This window comes from Takifugu flavidus, chromosome 2, assembly GCF_003711565.1.
Source record: "Takifugu flavidus isolate HTHZ2018 chromosome 2, ASM371156v2, whole genome shotgun sequence".
Taxonomy (NCBI): Eukaryota; Metazoa; Chordata; class Actinopteri; order Tetraodontiformes; family Tetraodontidae; genus Takifugu; species Takifugu flavidus.
In genome coordinates, this window is record NC_079521.1 from 19,299,223 (window position 1) to 19,319,222 (window position 20,000).

The 20,000-nt window shown below is 51.0% G+C and overlaps 1 protein-coding gene across 6 annotated transcripts in view; it reads right to left on the minus strand.

The window, feature by feature from the left end:
- LOC130521650 (CUB and sushi domain-containing protein 1-like) overlaps nt 1-20,000 on the minus strand; it is a 326,982-nt gene that overhangs the window by 45,551 nt on the left and 261,431 nt on the right. For all 6 annotated transcript variants that reach the window (XR_008949399.1, XM_057025371.1, XM_057025372.1 and 3 more), the window contains 13 exons: nt 17,192-17,308; nt 16,334-16,447; nt 14,957-15,052; nt 14,597-14,800; nt 14,219-14,343; nt 14,031-14,127; nt 13,031-13,135; nt 6,996-7,114; nt 6,771-6,840; nt 4,859-4,975; nt 4,427-4,636; nt 2,351-2,539; nt 644-821 (listed from right to left, as the gene is read on the minus strand). Coding sequence is in view for 5 of the 6 variants with exons in the window: in XM_057025371.1 (XP_056881351.1) it covers nt 644-821; nt 2,351-2,539; nt 4,427-4,636; nt 4,859-4,975; nt 6,771-6,840; nt 6,996-7,114; nt 13,031-13,135; nt 14,031-14,127; nt 14,219-14,343; nt 14,597-14,800; nt 14,957-15,052; nt 16,334-16,447; nt 17,192-17,308 (1,741 nt within the window). In the remaining variant the exon portion in view is untranslated. The remainder of the gene's footprint in view (nt 1-643; nt 822-2,350; nt 2,540-4,426; nt 4,637-4,858; nt 4,976-6,770; nt 6,841-6,995; nt 7,115-13,030; nt 13,136-14,030; nt 14,128-14,218; nt 14,344-14,596; nt 14,801-14,956; nt 15,053-16,333; nt 16,448-17,191; nt 17,309-20,000) is intronic.

Genomic DNA, 20,000 nt, shown 5'->3' on the forward strand with positions numbered 1-20,000 from the left:
CATCCATGTTACACACTGACACTGTTGCGTGAGCCCACTCCAGGGGAACGGCCCCAGGACTTTCAGGACGGGCCGCGCTGTCCCAGCAGTACCGCCGCTCCTTTCATTCCACCCCCACTGGACCTCATCATCAGCCCGTGCTCCCTCTCTGGGCTGCGGGTGGCCGTGTGACTGAGCTCAATTGAATTGGTCAGTGGTCCCATTGTCAATGCATTACTGTCACACTCCCCAGATTCCAGTCTCCCCTCTTCACTGAATCCCAATATTACTGCAGGAGCAGCACGAGGTGTCTGCATGCACGTGGAAGGTCTGAAGAACTGGGTCTGTGTTTATGATCCACATCAGTGCATCATCTCTCATTTAGCTCCACATCACTGATCAAGCCGGTTGTATGTAAAGGAAACCTTTGAACATGAGCGTGCTTTGATGAAAAAAATGTATAATTAAATAATACGATCTTGATGCGAAACAGGAGGAGATAAAACGAGGTCCAAAAGCTACAACTGGGCCGTCTCGTTATTAATGTGGCGAGAGAAGATGGGTGTAAGTGCTTTCAAAAGGTTCCCGTCAGTGATTCAGTATCAGTCCCAGGACACAAGGCAAAGCAGGGTGGGTGGGGGGGGGGGGGGGTCCCTGGACTCACCACACAGCGATGTAATCAGTCACAGGCTCAGTCTGAAGTAAGGTGAAGTTGATATAGACGCCGTGTCCGTGGGGAACAGTGATCAGCCAGCTGCAGTCTTGTGAGTTGGGGTATTCGTTGGGGTACTGCGGCGAGTAGATGGTCCCATTTTCAGCCGAGACATTATAGCCGCAAGGAGCTGTAAAAGCAGAGTTAGAAGATTATCTACTTGCAAATGTGTCCAATAAATCAAATGGCCCAAATATCAGGACAGGACAAGAAAAATGGCTGTGCTGCAGACAGAGTGGAACGGGCCGTCGTTAACGTGCAACTACACCTCAAAACCTCCGCTTTCCGCTAAAAACTATTGTATTTGGGGATGAAGTAATGTTGGTGATTAACTCTGGTCAAATGCACATTTTAATCAAAATATTTGGCATCTTTTGTGTAAAATGTAACAATGATTGTCCTCTATGGGTCGTAGCCCAGCGATTACAGGCGTTTTGCTCCTGGCTGGAATGAGGAGGACGTTTTGGAGGCAGCTTTCGTCCCCACCCACCACTGTTGCCCAGCTCCCCCCAGAAAACAGGAGAATCCGTCGACCTCCTCGCTGTCGGCCGCTGCTGCTGTGTGTGTGTGTGTGTGTGGGTGTGTGTGTGTGTGTGGTGTGAGTGTGTGTGTGTGTGTGTGTGGTGTGTGAGTGTATGTGTGTGTGGTGAGTGGTGAGTGTGTGTGTGTGTGTGTGTGTGTGTGGTGAGTGTGTGTGTGTGTGGGTGTGTGGTGTGGTGTGTGTGTGTGTGTGTTGGTGTGTGTGTGTGTGTGTGTGTGGTGTGGTGTGTGAGTGTGGTGTGTGTGTGGTGGTGAGTGGTGTGTGTGTGTGTGGGGTGAGTGTGTGTGGTGTGAGTGTGTGTGTGGTGGTGTGTGTGTGGTGGTGTGAGTGTGTGTGTGGTGGTGTGTGTGTGTGTGTGTGGTGGTGTGTGGTGTGTGTGGTGAGTGTGTGTGTGTGTGTGAGTGTGTGTGTGTGTGGTGTGGTGTGTGTGGTGTGTGTGTGTGTGTGTGGTGGTGTGTGTGTGTGTGGTGTTGTGTGTGTGTGGTGTGGTGTTGTGTGTGTGTGGGTGTGTGTGTGTGTGTGTTGTGTGTGGTGTGTGTGGTGTGTGTGTGTGTGTGTGGTGTGTGGTGTGGTGTGGGTGTGTGGTGTGTGTGGTGTGTGGTGTGTGGTGTGTGTGTGGTGTGGTGTGTGTGTGTGTGTGTGGTGTGTGTGTGTGTGTGTGTGTGGTGAGTGTGTGTGGTGTGTGTGTGTGTGTGTGGTGTGGTGTGTGTGGTGTGTGAGTGTGGGTGTGTGGTGTGTGTGTGTGTGTGTGGTGTGTGTGTGTGTGTGTGTGGTGTGTGTGTGTGGTGGTGGTGTGTGTGGTGTGTGGTGTGTGTGTGGTGTGTGTGTGGTGTGTGTGTGTGGTGTGTGTGTGGTGTGTGTGTGTGTGTGTGTGTGTGTGTGTGTGTGTGTGTGTGTGTGTGGTGTGGTGTGTGTGTGTGTGTTTGCCATTACAGCTGCAAATAACTGGAATGAATGTTTCTGTTTGTCATGCAGCAGCTGGAGAGCAGAGCCAATTCTTCAGCCAATTTAAATATGTTGCAGTAGGAGAGAAAATGAATTAGTTCCGTATTCTGAGCCCGGCAGAAACTAACTGCAGAAATACCGACCTTGCTGCGTGACCTTTCTGTCCACCTTACCTTCACAGCGTGGAAACGGGTGGTTCCACTTGCGGTTGCTTCCATGCAGGCAGGTCAGCACCGGGTGCCCGATCAACACATAACCTGAGTAGCACTGAAAGGTTATTGACTGGCCGGCACTGTAGTCACTGTTGATGATGTCACCATTGGGGAAAGAAGATGGATCCTGACAGTTCTGAAGCTGATAAGCTGTAGACACAGAATAAAACAATATATCTCAGCCAAACAGTCATGTACTCACATTAATAACTATGTCTATTAGATTTCTGGTTTATATCTTGACGTGGAAGAAACCCCTGATCCACAGATATGCTGCTCTCATCTCCCACGCAGCTACTCGCTCATGCATGCGTTGCGTGCCAACGCTCCAGCAAATAACAATATCGCAGGTCTATTTGTGGCACATCTCACTCTGCAGGAGTGTCATGGCATGGAAACCCTCTCCAGGAGACTTGCAATTGACAGGGCAAGAAGGTTCCTGGCTGTGGAAAAACAGTTGCCAGAGAAAAGAGGGGTCAGATTCCGTAAAACGTCAGTGCCCAGAGGCGCAGCAGAGTGTGGCCGGGGCTCAGGCGGTGCAGGGGCTCCCAGAGATACTGTGCACTGGCTTTAAGAGGAGGAGAGGAATAAACAGGAGCCGCTCAGGAAACAGGAAGAGGATGCCGACACCTGCGCTGCCAGAACCAGATGGGAGATGCTACCAAGGATATCTCAGAACTTGTGAGCTCCTGCGGGAGCTGCAAACCCAAACCCAACCATAATGAACTGGACATCATGTCATGGAAGAGGGCCGGAAAAGGCGTCAGTGACAGATGCACTAATCTCTCGTGAATAAGGCACTTAAGGGAGGAACGTGAGGCCATAAAGTAATAGAGGCAATACAGCTAAAATATGGAACAGACGTTATTCACGTGAGCAGAGAGCCAAAGAAGTGTCACACACTAAAACGGGAACCACATCTCTCCTCTCCGGAAGGCGGAACTGTCATCAGAATTCATTTTCCAGACTGTAAATGTGCAAAAATCCCATCCTGGACTTTAGAGGCTGAGACTGTAGCCAAGAAACCATCCGATTTGTCACCGAAAATAAAAGGTGAAATGTCCACAACAGCTAAATTCGGATAAGCGGATGTGAACGCGTTGGTGTGAGTTTCTGAGCCTCGTTCCAGATCTGCTGGCGCATGCCGGCGGTGCATCTCACGTGGCTTTGAAGTGGCGTCTCCCAGTGAAGCTGCTGGACAAGGTGCCAGTCTCACAGGCCCGTTCCAACCATCCTTCTCCTTTCATGATGACAGCAAAACCACAAGTCTTTAGTGTGACTCACGAGAGGATCAAAGCTCCACCAGCAACATCCCACTCTTCCTCTCTCAGTGAAGCTTTGGGAACCAGGTTTGACATCTGGTGTCATCAATCCATTGCTTTTCCCTTAAACAAGCACTTTAAGGGAGGAGATTTGGAAATATCACGTATATATATAATATATAATATATATATACAGTATATATAAATTATATATATAATATATAATATATATATATATAATACCACGTGTGCCAAACCGTCAGCAACCAAAGCTCTTTGCTACGGCGGCGCCGCTGACGTCTGCAGGCTCCTCCGGCTGCACACGTGCGCTCACACACTCCCCTCACTCCCCCCTTGGCTGCAGATCTTTCCTGGGGGGTCCAGAGGCAGCGCTCCCCTGTGGCCTCGTGTTTGGATGCTCCCGCGCTGTTGCAGGTTTGCCAGAGGGGATATTCCAGTCATCACTTTGAGCGTCGCACAGACGACTCACAACTGTCAGGACGGATGTGTGGGAAGACGAACCCCTGCGTTACATTACAGTCACTTCATGAACGTCATCTTCTGAACTGCTCGGACCCTCGCGGGGTCCCGGGGAGGGCGTAGGTCCCTATGTGTCCGGCTTGGGACCTTGCTCAAGCGTATCACGGCAGCACTCTGAAGGCGCTCGACTACCAGAACCTTTTGTCCGCACTGGGGATCAAACCAAAAACCCTCCGCTCCGCCTTAGTTCAGAGACTACGCCTGATTAAGTAGTGAGCAAAATGCAGCCGGTTACCCTGATAGTTGAGTTTGAAGCCCGGTCGGTTCTCCGAGTGGTCGCTGTAGAAGTGGATGATGGTCAGATGGGTGGTGCTCAGCAACATGGGGGGGATCTGGGTACCGGTAAACTTCCCGATGAGAGCAGAGCTGTGCTGGGGTCCGGCCCTGACCTCAAGGAAGTCGTGGTTGTCCTCAGAAGAGAAGTTCTGGAACTGAATATGAGCTCCTAGAATGTAAACAAACACACAGGTGAAAAACAGATGACATCGCTCGGACAGGTGAGGAGCCGCCGTTCTCACGCCCACGTGATGTTGGAATTGACAGGAAACCTACTGACAGAAACCGTCACAGTGCAGAGAACCAAGAAAGATCTGATTCTGGTGCTTTCAGTCCAGCACAACAGCTGCACACGACAGATGCAAGTGTGAGAGTGTGACACGCGTGTTACCGTAGCCCGTCGGCAGCCTTATCTGCCAGGTGCAGTCCAGGTTTCCTGGGTAGTTTCCAGGGAAACCCGGACTGAGGATGACGCCGCTCATTTCAGACAGCACCCCCCCACACGGAGCTGGCAACAGACGGCAGAAGAGCAGTGTTAAGGCAGAAACAATGTGTGTGTGTGTGTGTGTGTGTGCGTGTGTGTGCGTGCATGCGTGTGTGCGTGTGTGTGTGGTGTGCGTGTGTGTGTGCGTGTGTGTGCGTGCATGCGTGTGTGCGTGTGTGTGTGTGTGTGTGCATGCGTGCGTGTGTGCGTGTGTGTGTGCGTGCATGCGCGTGTGCGTGCGTGTGTGGCGTGTGTGTGTGCGTGTGTGTGTGCGTGTGTGTGTGCGTGTGTGTGTGTGTGTGTGCGTGTGTGTGTGCGTGTGTGCGTGTGCGTGTGTGTGCATGCGTGCGTGTGTGCGTGTGTGTGTGCGTGTTGTGTGTGTGTGTGCGTGTGTGTGCGTGTGTGTGTGTGTGTGTGCGTGTGTGTGTGTGTGTGCGTGCGTGCTCATTACATCATTTCACAGGAAACTATGTACCTAATTTGAATTTTCATTATTTTGTTGCATTCAATAATATTTACATCTGATGAAAGGGAGTTTTTCTGTTGAAGATTGAATTTCAAGGAATATTAAAGCACAAGCCGTGCACCACATGCACGCGTACAGCAGTAAATGGATGTTACACACACTAAAGGGGAAATGCTGCACAACTGATGTCAATGTTTACTCCAACTCTCATTAACTTTGAAGACCTGCCACACGCTGCTGCTGCCCAGTGAATGATTCAGGCTGAAAAACAAATGTAATCCAGGGTCGTGCACACTGCTGCGCACGCTACACCTGCATCATCACTACACCTGCATCATCACCACACCTGCATCATCACCACACCTGCATCATCACCACACCTGCATCATCACTACACTACCTGCATCATCACCACACCTGCATCATCACCACACCTGCATCATCACCACACCTGCATCATCACTACACCTGCATCATCACCACACCTGCATCATCACCACACCTGCATCATCACTACACCTGCATCATCACCACACCTGCATCATCACCACACCTGCATCATCACTACACCTGCCATCACCACACCTGCATCATCACTACACCTGCATCATCACTACACCTGCATCATCACCACACCTGCATCATCACTACACCTGCATCATCACCACACCTGCATCATCACCACACCTGCATCATCACCACCCCTGCATCATCACCACACCTGCATCATCACCACACCTGCATCATCACCACACCTGCATCATCACTACACCTGCATCATCACTACACCTGCATCATCACCACCCCTGCATCATCACTACACCTGCATCATCACTACACCTGCATCATCACTACACCTGCATCATCACTACACCTGCATCATCACCACACCTGCATCATCACCACACCTGCATCATCACCACACCTGCATCATCACTACACCTGCATCATCACCACACCTGCATCATCACCACACCTGCAATCATCACCACACCTGCACATCACCACACACCTGCATCATCACTACACCTGCATCATCACCACACCTGCATCATCACTACACCTGCATCATCACCACACCTGCATCATCACCACACCTGCATCATCACTACACCTGCATCTGATCACCCACACACTGTTCGTCTGTGGCCAGTTCAGGTTTCTCCTCGTTCTGACGTATCGCTGCGTCGTTTAAAGGAGGATTTCCTTTTATCCCCAATGCTGATGTGGAATCAGTGTTTGATTCTTCTCTGGAGTCAGTCAAACTCTATAACAGCAGAGGACTCAGTGTGTGTGTGTGTGTGTGTGTGTGTGTGTGTGTGTGTGTGTGTGTGGTGTGTGTGTGTGTCCTACCGATGCAGAGTGGAGGCGGGTAGTTCCATCGACGCACCGTCCCAGGCATGCAGGTAATGTGAGAGTGGCCCTGCGACGGTAATGATTTTGGGTTAACGTAAAGTATTACGCTGTGTGAGCACAGCTGGAGCACAGCTTTCTGTCTGGGTGCATTTACAGGAAATACACACATGTGGAATTGTGATGTTGCTACTCACAACAACATGGCGTTTGCACGGTTGTTACCTGCAATATGTATCCGGGTTCACAGCTGAACGCCACCACCTCGTTGACCATGAATCTCTCCCCCGTCTTCACGCCGTTGGCAGGGATCATGGGTTCGGGACACGTGGTGAGTCCGACGGCTGCAAGAGAGGAGAAGTGCACGAAGAAGATGAGCCCGTAAACTGCAAAACACTTTGATTTAGGGATCAATTACTCCAGCTAGCTAATGCATAATCCCTCATTTATTTACATTTACCATGCTAGTTAAACTAGTATGGTACTGGCTCTCATACTAGCGCTCTCCTAAAAGCCCATTTGTAGTAGCTTAGGGTCCATAAGGTCTGAGGAGCCAACTGGACGGTGTTTCGCCACTCATCTGAAAACCTTCTTCTATGTCGTCGTGAAATATTTGGTCCCGAAGTAAAAAGTAGAAAAACTTTATCCATCTTCAGTTTTCCTTTTGTTCCCTCCGTTTGTTCCCTCCGTTTGTCCTCCCATCAGTCACAGCCTCCGTCTTCACTATACGTGCACTTGAAGCCGAACACCTGGCACGCCACACAGCTGCAGCGGGCGCATTCCACTGGACAACCACACGCCAAACTCCTTTAGTGGTGTCAAGGCATCGCAAAACCAGCCGGTGGCGTGACGATGAGCTGGTCCATCACTGGTGCGTGGGGCTGCTGAGCAACGCTGACTCTCCCAACTACAGCAGGTCACCAACGTTACAGAAGCTCTGCACATTTTCAGAGGTCTGTCAGTGTCAGCGCCCCCCCCACCCCCCCACGGCGCCCCAGGAAAGATGTGCGGAAAACCGAGTGACTTCCGTTATAAATCTCCAACACAATAAAGGTTAAAATCATCCTTAATAAGCCCAACGGCTACAAGCCTTTTATCCAGTTTACTGTGTGTGTGTGTGCACGTGTGTGTGTGCGCGCGCGTGAGTGTGTGTGTTTGCGTGCGTGTATGTGTGTGTGAGTGTGTTTGGGTCTGGTTCTGCATTTTCACTCGGAACCTTCCACGGGAGACTGCCCTGGAACGGTTACCATAGCGACACGGGGGAGGGGAGGAACAGAAGTGGAGACCAAAGGGAAGGAAAAGAGTTGTTACTTGATGTCTGCGCAGACGTGCGCGCTCCTGTTTGCTTCTGATCTCGTGGTTTCATGATGAACCTTCCAGCCGGTGATCCACACGCGCATCCAGGTGCTGCATGGCACCTACGGAGGGTGCTGCATGGCACCTTTGGAGGGTGCTGCATGGCACCTTTGGCACCTTTGGAGGGTGCTGCATGGCACCTTTGGCACCTTCGAGGGCGCTGCATGGCACCTTTGGCACCTTTGGAGGGTGCTGCATGGCACCTTCGGAGGGCGCTGCATGGCACCTTTGGAGGGTGCTGCATGGCACCTTTGGCACCTTTGGAGGGTGCTGCATGGCACCTACGGAGGGTTCTGCATGGCACCTTCGGAGGGTGCTGCATGGCACCTTCGGAGGGTGCTGCATGGCACCTACGGAGGGTGCTGCATGGCACCTACGGGGGGTTCTGCATGGGCACCTCCTTGCATGGCGCCCTTCGGAGGGTGCTGCATGGCACCTTTGGCACCTTCGGAGGGTGCTGCATGCACCTTTGGCACCTTCGGAGGGTGCTGCATGGCACCTTCGGAGGGCGCTGCATGGCACCTTCGGAGGGTGCTGCATGGCACCTTTGGAGGGCGCTGCATGGCACCTTGGCACCTTTGGAGGGTGCTGCATGGCACCTTTGGCACCTTTGGAGGGTGCTGCATGGCACCTACGGAGGGCGCTGCATGGCACCTACGGAGGGCGCTGCATGGCACCTACTAGGGCGCTGCATGGCACCTTCGGAGGTGCTGCATGGCACCTTTGGCACCTTTGGAGGGTGCTGCATGGCACCTACGGAGGGCGCTGCATGGCACCTTTGGCACCTTTGGAGGGTGCTGCATGGCACCTTCGGAGGGCGCTGCATGGCACCTTTGGAGGGTGCTGCATGGCACCTTTGGCACCTTTGGAGGGTGCTGCATGGCACCTACGGAGGGTTCTGCATGGCACCTTCGGAGGGTGCTGCATGGCACCACTCGGAGGGCTGCACATGGCACCTTTGGCACCTTAGGGTGCTGCATGGCACCTTTGGCACCTTCGGAGGGTGCTGCATGGCACCTTCGGAGGGCGCTGCATGGCACCTTCGGAGGGTGCTGCATGGCACCTTTGGCACCTTTGGGAGTGTGCTGCATGGCACCTACGAGGGGTGCTGCATGCATGCACCTTTGGAGGGCGCTGCATGGCACCTTTGGCACCTTTGGAGGGTGCTGCATGGCACCTTTGGCACCTTTGGAGGGTGCTGCATGGCACCATACGGAGGGCGCTGCATGGCACCTTACGGAGGGCGCTGCATGGCACCTACGGAGGGCGCTGCATGGCACCTTCGGAGGGTGCTGCATGGCACCTTTGGCACCTTTTGGGAGGGTGCTGCATGGCACCTACGGAGGGCGCTGCATGGCACCTACGGAGGGTGCTGCATGGCACCTACGGAGGCACCTACGGAGGGCGCTGCATGGCACCTACGGAGGCACTACGGAGGGCGCTGCATGGCACCTACGGAGGCACCTTCGGAGGGCGCTGCATGGCACCTTCGGAGGGCGCTGCATGGCACCTACGGAGGGTGCTGCATGGCACCTACGGAGGGTGCTGCATGGCACCTTCGGAGGGCGCTGCATGGCACCTTCGGAGGGCGCTGCATGGCACCTCGGAGGGCGCTGCATGGCTGCGTGTGTGCAGAAGGATGCAGGATGAAAAGATTCCGCTGCAGCACATTTCTCGGCCGGCACCAGCAGGCTGTCAGGGCGGCTGATCAATGAGACCATTCCCTTTGGTTGACCACCTCCCTCTCCAATTGCTTTCTCTGCCCCGGTTACGACACGGCAGCAGCGCTCTGCAAAGTGCTGACAGCTCCACGAGCCCAACGCAGCCCTGGACTAAAATGAGACAATGTCAGCGTTTAAACGACTGGATTTACTCTTTTCTGTTCCAGGTTACTTGAGGACACGACTTGAGGAAATTCCTTACTCTGCCCTTGAGGAGAGAGGGAAAAAGTCCCTTCAGTCGGCTTAAAATGATGAGAGCATCATTATGCGATGGTTCACAGGGCCCCAGCAGATGACTTTGTCCAAATTACTGAACATGCACGGCTCAGTGGCGGCTCATTTCCCCCGTTTCTAAAGAAAACATCCAGGAGATAATAAGGGAAACGACCCAGCTGTGCTTTGATGATTAGGATGTGGATGATCAGGTCAGGTGATGGATCCTGAGTGGAGAACTCTAAGCTATTTTTGGAATTAGAAATTTTATAGAACACTCACAGACACGTTGAAATTGGCGCCGGGAACAGCACGTGTGCACAGATCAGTGTGATCGTCTCGTGCACTGAAGGTGTGTTACGCTCTTCGTTCAACCCCCCCAACAGCCACCTCAGCACCCTCCTCCTTAGGACCTGTGATCTATTTGCCATTTCTGCTCCAAACTGCATTAAGGTGCCCTAACCCTACGGTGCTGACGACCCAGGCTCTGCTGGAGGAGCCTCCAGACGTTTATTGGCTTTGTAATTATGAATTAAATGCCCTAATCTGCTGAGTGAATTTGACGGCGCCGCCACACGTTACGGCTTAAGTTGCTGTTTAAAGTGCAAATGAGGAATACACAGATGTGCTCATCCTTAAATGTCCAAAACTTTGGTTAAAACAGAAAGCAACTTCGTGAAAATGTAAAATAAAAGCTAAAAGCCACAAAGCAAGAAATTACCACTCCAGCAGCGTTTAAGCCTCCTTAATTAACGTGGAACCCAGATCGTTGCAGCCGTTAGGATTTTTTTACTCAGTTTTATTGATTTGCATCTGAGAGCAAATGAGGTTTTGTGATTAATGCAAACTTTAAGAACCTCTTTTACATTGCAAACCTCCTGTAAACAAGTGTTTAAAACCCATTTCAGATCCGACATGCAGGGGTCTGAGTTCTGGGAGAGCTCCTCTGGGGGTGTGGACGCCCAGATTTACTAGAGCTGCTTTATAAAAAAACAGATATATAGATAATCTGATGTATAGAAGATGGTACCTGGAACTTTAACTGGGCTCTTTTTTACTGCGCTGCTATTTTTGTTAGACTGACTGTAAACGGGTTTGAAAGATTAGTGCACATGGGCGGGTGTGCACGTGGAAAAGGGGGTGGGGGAGAGAGGGGGAGGGGGAGACAAAAGGAGGGGGGAGAGAGAGAGAGAGGGAGGGGGGAGAGAGGGAGAGAGGGAGGGAGAGGGGGGACAATCGATACCTGCTGGGAAACTCTCACAAAAACCAGCAGAAGAAGCAGAAGAAAGGAGGCAAGGCTCCAGAACAGCGGCTAAAGTAAAGGAGGGACAAAATGTCCCAGAAAGGGTCCGTCTTCCAGGATTTCAGTCCTGTTGACACACAGAGACGGTGACCAGCGCTGAGCCTCAAACGTGCGCTCACCTACACGAGGAGACACACGCGCCCACAATAACGCCGCCTCACACTCACTAACAGGACAAGTTCACTCACCCACAAATGATTCGAAGCAAAAATAACTACAAAGGACCCTGAAGCACAACGGTGCCCTGACAGGTGTGTGTGCGCTTCAGTGCACGCTGCTCACATACCTGTTTGTGTCCACCCTAACCCTAACCTAACCCTAACCTAACCCTAACCCTCTAACCCAACCCTAACCTAACCCTACCCTAACCCTAACCTAACCCTAACCTAACCCTAACCCTCTAACCCAACCCTAACCTAACCCAACCCAACCCTAACCCTAACCCTAACCCTCTAACCCTAACCTAACCCTCTAACCCTAACCCTAACCTAACCCTACCCTAACCTAACCTAACCCTAACCCTAACCCTAACCTAACCCTAAAACCCTAACCCTAACCCTAACCCTAACCCTAACCCAACCCAACCCTAACCCTAACCCTGACCCTAACCTAACCCTAACCCTAACCTAACCCTCTAACCCTCTAACCCTCTAACCCTCTAACCCTCTAACCCAACCCTAACCCTAACCTAACCCAACCCTAACCCTCTAACCCTAACCCTAACCCAACCCTAACCCTCTAACCCTCTCACCCTAAACCTAACCCTAACCCTCTAACCCAACTCTAACCTTAACCCTAACCCTACCCTAGCCCTAACCTAACCTACCCTAACCCTAACCCTAACCCTAACCTAAAATAAACCTAACCCTAACCCTAGCTTTGGAATGTGCGTCTATTTTAGACCTATTAGTGAATAGGGCACCATTTATTTGCACAAATGTTCCTCAAAGTGTGTGTGTGTGTGTGTGTGCGTGCGTGTGTGTGCGTGTGTGTGCGTGTGTGTGTGTGTGTGTGTGTGTCCAGCAGGATGCTTGCATGCTTCAGGCAGCACCAGTTCAGGTCAGTGAATCGCGTCAGTAGAACTTTTCTGCTGCTCTGATGCTTTTGGTGCATCTGTGAAGGTCAAAGGTCAAAGTGGATTCAGCCGTTCACTGTTGTTCAATAATAGAGGTTAGTAATAATGATGATTAATACTACTACTACTACTACTACTACTACGACTAATAATAATACTAACAATAATACTAATACTACTAATAATAATAATAGTAATAATAATAATAAAATAATAATAATAATAATAATAATAATAATAATAATAATAATAATAATAATAATAATAACAACAATAATACTAATACTAATAATAGTAATAATAATATAATAATAGTAATCTGGTCTGGGTGAGCTGGTTTTCCGGTGTGAAGTGAAGCAGGGACGTGCACAGTCAGGACGTGGGTGCAGGACATCTGGGTCCAGCTACACACACATCGCTGTGTATTTCTGCCCTGAGCAGCTGCTCCACCAACTCTGACAGTTTTTCAGGGGGTTTGAAGTTGAGCCTCTTGACAGGTGACATCTTAACGCCGTCTTCCTGCTCCAGCTCAAACAAGCCTTCAGCCATGTCCCCAACCCAAACAAGTTCTGTAAGAGTACAGCAAACTCACTCTTGTACTCGAGGTGGAAGCCTGCTGCCACCACGCTGATGTCGCTCTGGAAGTGCAGCAGAAGCTGGTTTGACGTGGAGTTGAGGAGGGCTGGAGCCGTGGTTCCTGGATGGAGGGGGGGGGAGACAGTCAAGCAAGGGAAACAGAAGCAGTTTCATTTAAAAGGCTTCAACAAGCAAATCGATTTTACATCCCAATTCTCTGGAAGGAATTTCTCTGCAAGTGAAACAAATGTAGGAAATCTTATTTTCCTATTGGAAGCTCTCCTCATCAGCTTCAGCGGAGCTGCTCCAAGGCCATCGGCTGATCACCATGGTTACGGTGGGCCGCTCCCCGGAGATCCTTGTTACGAAGGACACAGTGTGTGTGTGTGTGTGTGTGGGTGTGTGTGTGTGTGTGCGGGCAGTGAGGAGCGGGGAGGTTAACAAGTGGGCGCCTTGTGGGTGGTGTGTTTTGTGTGTGACAGGTGTGTGACAGGTGTGTGACAGGTATATGCTCGGGGCAGGTCACAGGGAAACTCTGCTGGGAAATTGTGAAGGGTTGGATGATCTTTGTCCCACGCTGTTTTCCTTCCTTTCCTTCCGTTCAGCCTTGTGGTGGAACACTTCCCCTGGCTCCCTCCCTGTCTCACCCCCGTCTCACTGCATGTAAATCTAAATAATATAGTTTTAAAACATATAACGTATAGTGTGTTTAGGATGTACCACAGTTCTGGCGTTAGAGCGCATCCATCAAAGGACTCTGGAGTGTATTCTACCCCTGCATATCTATATTTCACAACCTGTCACACACAATTCATCACACCCTCCGGAATGGATACGTGCGTGCCCGAGTGTCCTGGTGTGTGTTTATATCTTGTCAATCTACGTGTGTGTGTGTGTGTGTTTATGGTTTAACAGCTGTCATATTTCATCCATCACAGGTCCCCTGCAGTGTTGGTGTGTGTGTCCATGAATGCCTGTTCACGTGTGCTTTTGTGTGTCAGAGCTTATTCTCCTACCAGAAAATGACCCTAATTTAGGAGCTGTCATGTCTCCTCCGTCGTAGATCTCCAGAGAATCCCAGTTATGCTCAGTAGCAAAGGTGATGACTTGGATCTGAAGGGCAGACAATGAGAATGAGCGCTGCAGTCTCCATGTTAAAGGGCCTTTTCCACACAAGTGTTGGGACTGATCCCCGGGTGTGTACCTGGATCCCGGCCCCTTCGCTGACGTGGATCCTCCAGAGACAGTTGAGGCTGTTTGGATACGGTTCTGGGAAGCCAGGGGACAGAACTGTGCCGCGACGCTCAGTCAAATTGCCGCTGCAGGGAACTAGACAGAAAATGTCGTTTTTTCCCAGCAAATTTGATTAATTCCAGCAGGAACGGAGCAGGAGGTTCGCTGGAACGTAGCTCTGAATACGCTAACTGACATTATTTACTGTCGAACTGGAGGTGACACCCAGATATCTGCTCTCAGCAGAGGCGGTTTCATGCAATTAATCTGGTTCTTTTTCCTGCCTTTTCCAGCTCGCGCGGTTCCGCGGTGGCTCTCAGAAATATCACAACAAAGTCAGGCAGAATACCTATACAGGTCGGCGCCGTGGCGTTCCACTGTGCCAGAGCGCCTGGCATGGCCTGGCACTGAATGGCGCTGGATCCTTTCAGCAAGTAACCCGGACTGCATTCAAACCGGACCACGGAGCCAGCTGAGAACTCAGAACCGAGCCGCCTGCCGTACCGAGGCTCTGGGACGGAGCTGCACTGGCTGTCGCTGGTGCGAGGCACAGCTGCGGCAAAGGCACGACCATAAATAATGTCAGAGAGAAGCAGAACCTTTACGGTCCATAGGTAGAGACCTTCGGGTCAACCTTGATTTACGGATGCTATGTGTGGTTTTCTAGGAGAGAATGATGATGAGATGCAAAAAACAAGCTGAACGTTACCTTGGTAGACAAAGTGGAAGCCTCTGGCTGACTGGCCGCTCTTAGCATTAAAGCGCAGCATGATCTGATTGGAAGTTGCCAGCGGCAAAGTCTCTCCTGGGAAAAGTAAAACAGGAATATAACATACACTCCAGCCTTTGGAAAAAGTACGATGATGTTGGCCAACGATATCGGAGCCAATTCAGGAAACGTTATAACGCCCAAACGATGAAATCCTGAAAGTGTTAAAATATGACTGTTAATGACTATTTATCACCTGGAGAGAGAACCTGCAGCCTTACGGGACAGAAGAGCTGAAGTTCACTGTCACAAAATCAACATATTGTACAGCAAAACATTTATTTTGACAGCTGCAACATCACAAATAAGAAGAGGAATTTATATTGGATCACCTCACTGCAGCACAGCGACACTTTCCCCGACCCTAACAACCCAAATCCCTGCCTCTTGTCCTATCTTTCAAACTAAGTTTGAAACTACGTCCTCACTTTTACAGTGAAATTCATATTCTGGTCCTCCCAATGTAGCAAGAACACACACACACACACACGCACACGCACGCACACACACACACACACACACACACACACAATAACATGATGTCAATTAGACATTATTTTGTGAAAGATGAAATTTTCGACCCAAAGGATAACCTCCAAACCACATGATGGAATGACCAAATGTTAGCATGATTTGTTAGCATGCTACGGTCGTTAGAGCAACTTGTTTATTGGTGCAACACAAACTGTGGATAAATCTTCATCTATGAATATGTTACATCTAGATGATATTAAGATCCCCATTTCATTCAGCTAAAGTACAAAACAAACATTAAAATACAAAAATAAGACAGCCTGGTGTAAAAAAGTAATGCCCAGAAGAACTATCATATCTATTTAGATATATTTATGTTTTGGTTTTGATCCCCACTCAGATGCTTTAATACTCCGTAGGGTTGCTATTTACTGAAGAAATTCACCTCTTTGTACGAACACGGCAGAATAAACATTACAGAGAATATTTTAAAAGCACAGATTTCTAAAGAAAATAAGTGAATGTCACTTCCAGAGGGAGTTCCCTGTAGCGTAGCCTCTGGCCAAAAGATGCAACAGAACACAGAACTCTGAGGCAACATGAGCACATCTGCTCATGAGCAGCTTAATCGATAGTTAGCTGCTAGTTAGCTGCTAGTTAGCTTAATCAATAGTTAGCTGCTAGTTAGCTGCTAGTTAGCTTAATCGATAGTTAGCTGCTAGTTAGCTGCTAGTTAGCTTAATCGATAGTTAGCTGCCTTTTTTCATTTTAAAGAATAGTATTCGTTCCATACAGTTCAACCTCTGTGCTCCAGAAGTTTAGACCTGCGATTAGGACCCTCACCTGAATGTGAGCCGGCCAGGGAGCTGAGCAGTCGGGAATGGTCGTTGGCTCCATCGAACAGCTCCACCGAGTCGTTCATCGCCGTTTGGAAAACCGCAAACTGCCCAAAGACCACTGAGGAACAGAAATGCAAACATGAAGCAGTTGTTCCCACCGTGTCCAGGTCACTGTTTCCATCGGATGCATGCTGGCCCCGTGCTGGCCCCGTGCCGGCCCCGTGCCGCCCCCGTGCTGGCCCCGTGCTGGCCCCGTGCCGGCCCCGTGCCGCCCCCGTGCCGGCCCCGTGCCGGCCCCGTGCTGGCCCCGTGCTGGCCCGGTGCCGCCCCCGTGCTGGCCCCGTGCCGCCCCCGTGCTGGCCCCGTGCCGGCCCCGTGCCGCCCCCGTGCTGGCCCCGTGCCGGTCCTATGCTGGCCCCATGCTGGTCCTATGCTGGCCCCATGCTGGCCCCATGCTGGCCCCGTGCTGGTCCTATGCTGGCCCCGTGCTGGCCCCGTGCTGGCCCCGTGCTGGCCCCGTGCCGGCCCCGTGCCGGCCCCATGCTGGCCCCATGCTGGCCCCATGATGCCCCCGTGCTGGCCCCATGGTGGCCCTATGCTGGCCCCATGCTGGCCCCATGATGCCCCCGTGCAGGCCGTGTGCTGGCCCCATGCTGGCCCTATGCTGGCCCCATGATGCCCCCGTGCCGGCCCCATGCTGGCCCCGTGCTGCCCCCGTGCTGGCCCCATGATGCCCCCGTGCTGGCCCCATGCTGGCCCCGTGCTGGCCCCATGCTGGCCCCATGATGCCCCCGTGCCGGCCGTGTGCTGGCCCCATGCTGGCCCTATGCTGGCCCCATGCTGGCCCCATGCTGGCACTCACCAAACTGTGGTGACACACTGATGTAGTAGGAGCAGGTCTGCCTGGTGGTGTAGTTCAGAGGAAAGTTTGGAGACAGCACCACCCCTTCAGATCCTCCATACTGTCCTCCACATGGAGCTTTAGGGCAAAGACATGATTTAAGCTTGGACAAATTCAAATGTCTACATCATGTTGATTTCACACTTCAAAATGCCACATCTGTTAATATTCACTGAAAGCTGAGGACCGATGCAACATGGAGTCACTGAAAAAGGGCAACTTGAAATAAAAGGCCAGCAAGTACAACCGGACTTTTAAATATGTAGCATGATACAAAGAAACACAAAGAGTGGCATTTTCCCATGATGGCCTAACTAATGGTGCAGCTCGCTGGCTGCTCTGCTGGGAGTCGGATCAACTTCTCTGGGGTCAGAGGGATCAAAGAGAGGGCACTCATACGTATGTTGGTTTACATCATCTCCTCAGGACCAGAGGGGTTGGAGGACCAGAGGAGTTGGAGGACCAGAGAGGTTGGAGGACCAGAGGAGTTGGAGGACCAGAGGTGTTGAATAGGGAATAAAACTTTGTTGAGGTTGAGGTCTAAATTCAATTACTGTTTCTTTCTCAAAAAGACAAAAGAACATGAACAAACGTGACTAAATTAATTTAATTCCTGCTGAGCACGAGCACAGTGTGAGATTTGTGTTGGGAGCAGACTGATTTCTGCCCTAATCGGGCCTTCTACCAAGTCTCGGTGCTCAACAGCAGCCTGCACCCTGACCCTAACATGGTGGTGCAGAGGATCAAAGGCTGGAGAAGGTGGACCCAGAGAGAGCTCTGCACCAATCAGCTTTCTGCCTGGGTCCAAGGTCTCCATGTCGCTGTTAATGGGTGTAATTTCACAGATGGTTATTACAGCAGTAATAGTCCGGACAAATGCCGCTAAAGCCATCAGAGAAGAAGCCAGCGCCGTATTCACGGGGATGCTCTTTGACCCCGAGAAATGATCTGATGGTGACAGGTCAGTTGTAAACATGAACCACACAATTTCAACTCATCTGAATAAGGAGACATGTGTTACGAGCGGTTGTGTTAGGACCCGAAAGCAGGCAGGACACAGTGGCGAATCGTCTTCCGTGAAGCTTTATTTAACAAAAATTCCGAGCGGAGTCAAAAGCAGACCACGAAGGATATAGATAAACGAACAGTCCGAGGAACGGGTACAAAAGTAATCCACGAAGGAAAAAGTTGTACTATAGTTCAAGTGAGTGTAGCTGGGGTCTTCCGAAACAGACAAGACATGCCAACGCTGGCCACCCGTGAGAACAGTCCATAAATAGGTGGCTTGATTGCTGATAGTCTGCAGGTGCACCAGTCCCCGGCACCACCTGTGGCTGAAGCATGGCTCCACCACGCCCCCCGCAGGAGAAACCCTGCAAAAGAGTTCCCAGAAACTGGGAACCTGACAACATGAAGCTAATAAATGTTGAGGGCAGCATCTGGATCTCTATGTCCTCAGACTGTTTCCAATGGAGTCGTGTGGAGGCACAAGGGTTCGCTTTATTCCAGGAATCAGGAGCCTAACCCTAACCCTTTAACCATCATGTGATATATTTACCCCGGTACCAACCTGCACATGCATTATTTACATGATAAACTTCACCTGTATGAATATATCTGGGTAAGAAAGGTCCAACATTCCAGAGTCATCTTCATAATTTGCTGGCTGCCCACAATTGGCATTGGAATTTATACGGAGAGCAAATGTCTATTACATTTTTATTACCACAGCTTGTGGCTACACAGAGGTGGTGGGTGTGCTAGCTTGCATGGCAAAGGTAACATCTGCACCAGGTGCATTAAAGAAACACCTGTGCCTCAGCTGGATAAATCAGGGCATAGTGTCCTCATAAGACTGGGAGAATGATGCATTCACAGGTGGGTGGATACTTTAGTGTCAGTGTGTCACCAGGTGCCACTTCTGAATGAAACACAAAGATTCAGCTCCTCTTCACTCAGCTTCCTGTGGAGTCCGGCTGCTGAGCCTGACATGGCTGTGAAGGAGCGTAGTTCCCCAGCACAACAGGAGGAAGCAGGGAAATGGCATCCACAGCGTCCAGAGTGGAGGTGTTGGGTGGAGAGCGCAGTTCCGTCTGTGTGGTCAGCAGAGCTCAGCCGTGACATTGTTGGACATATTGTGGATTGAGTGTTTAATGCTCAGCTGCTGAGGTCCTGTCTTGACCTACTAAAGCCTCGATGGTACAAAAGTCTTTACACGTGTTTCAGTTACACGTGGAGACGAGAACAAACGCTGCCAACAGCCCTTTAGGCCCGGCGTTCAGAATCCTTGTCTCGGTCTTGTTTTCTCTTTTACTGCTCAACGCAAACATAAAAGTCTTTAGGAAGTGACGGAGGGTGAAACCGTGCATTGATAACAATTTAAAATACTGATTCCATCCTTTTTATTGATTCTAAGTGAGGCTATATACATTTATGGAAACAAGGGAAGCTATAGATCAGAACTTGGTGCTGCAGTACCACTGCCAATGGGGGGAGCAGAACCGGCCGGCCGTGTTCACACCCCACCCTTCCCTCAGTGGGCGTGACCTTCCCTCAGTGGGCGTGACCTTCCCTCAGTGGGCGTGACCTCCCCTCAGTGGGTGTGACCTCCCCTCAGTGGGTGTGACCTCCCCTCAGTGGGCGTGCCCTTCCCTCAGTGGGCGTGACCTCCCCTCAGTGGGTGTGACCTTCCCTCAGTGGGCGTGACCTTCCCTCAGTGGGCGTGACCTCCCATCAGTGGGTGTGGCCTTCCATCAGTGGGTGCGGTCTT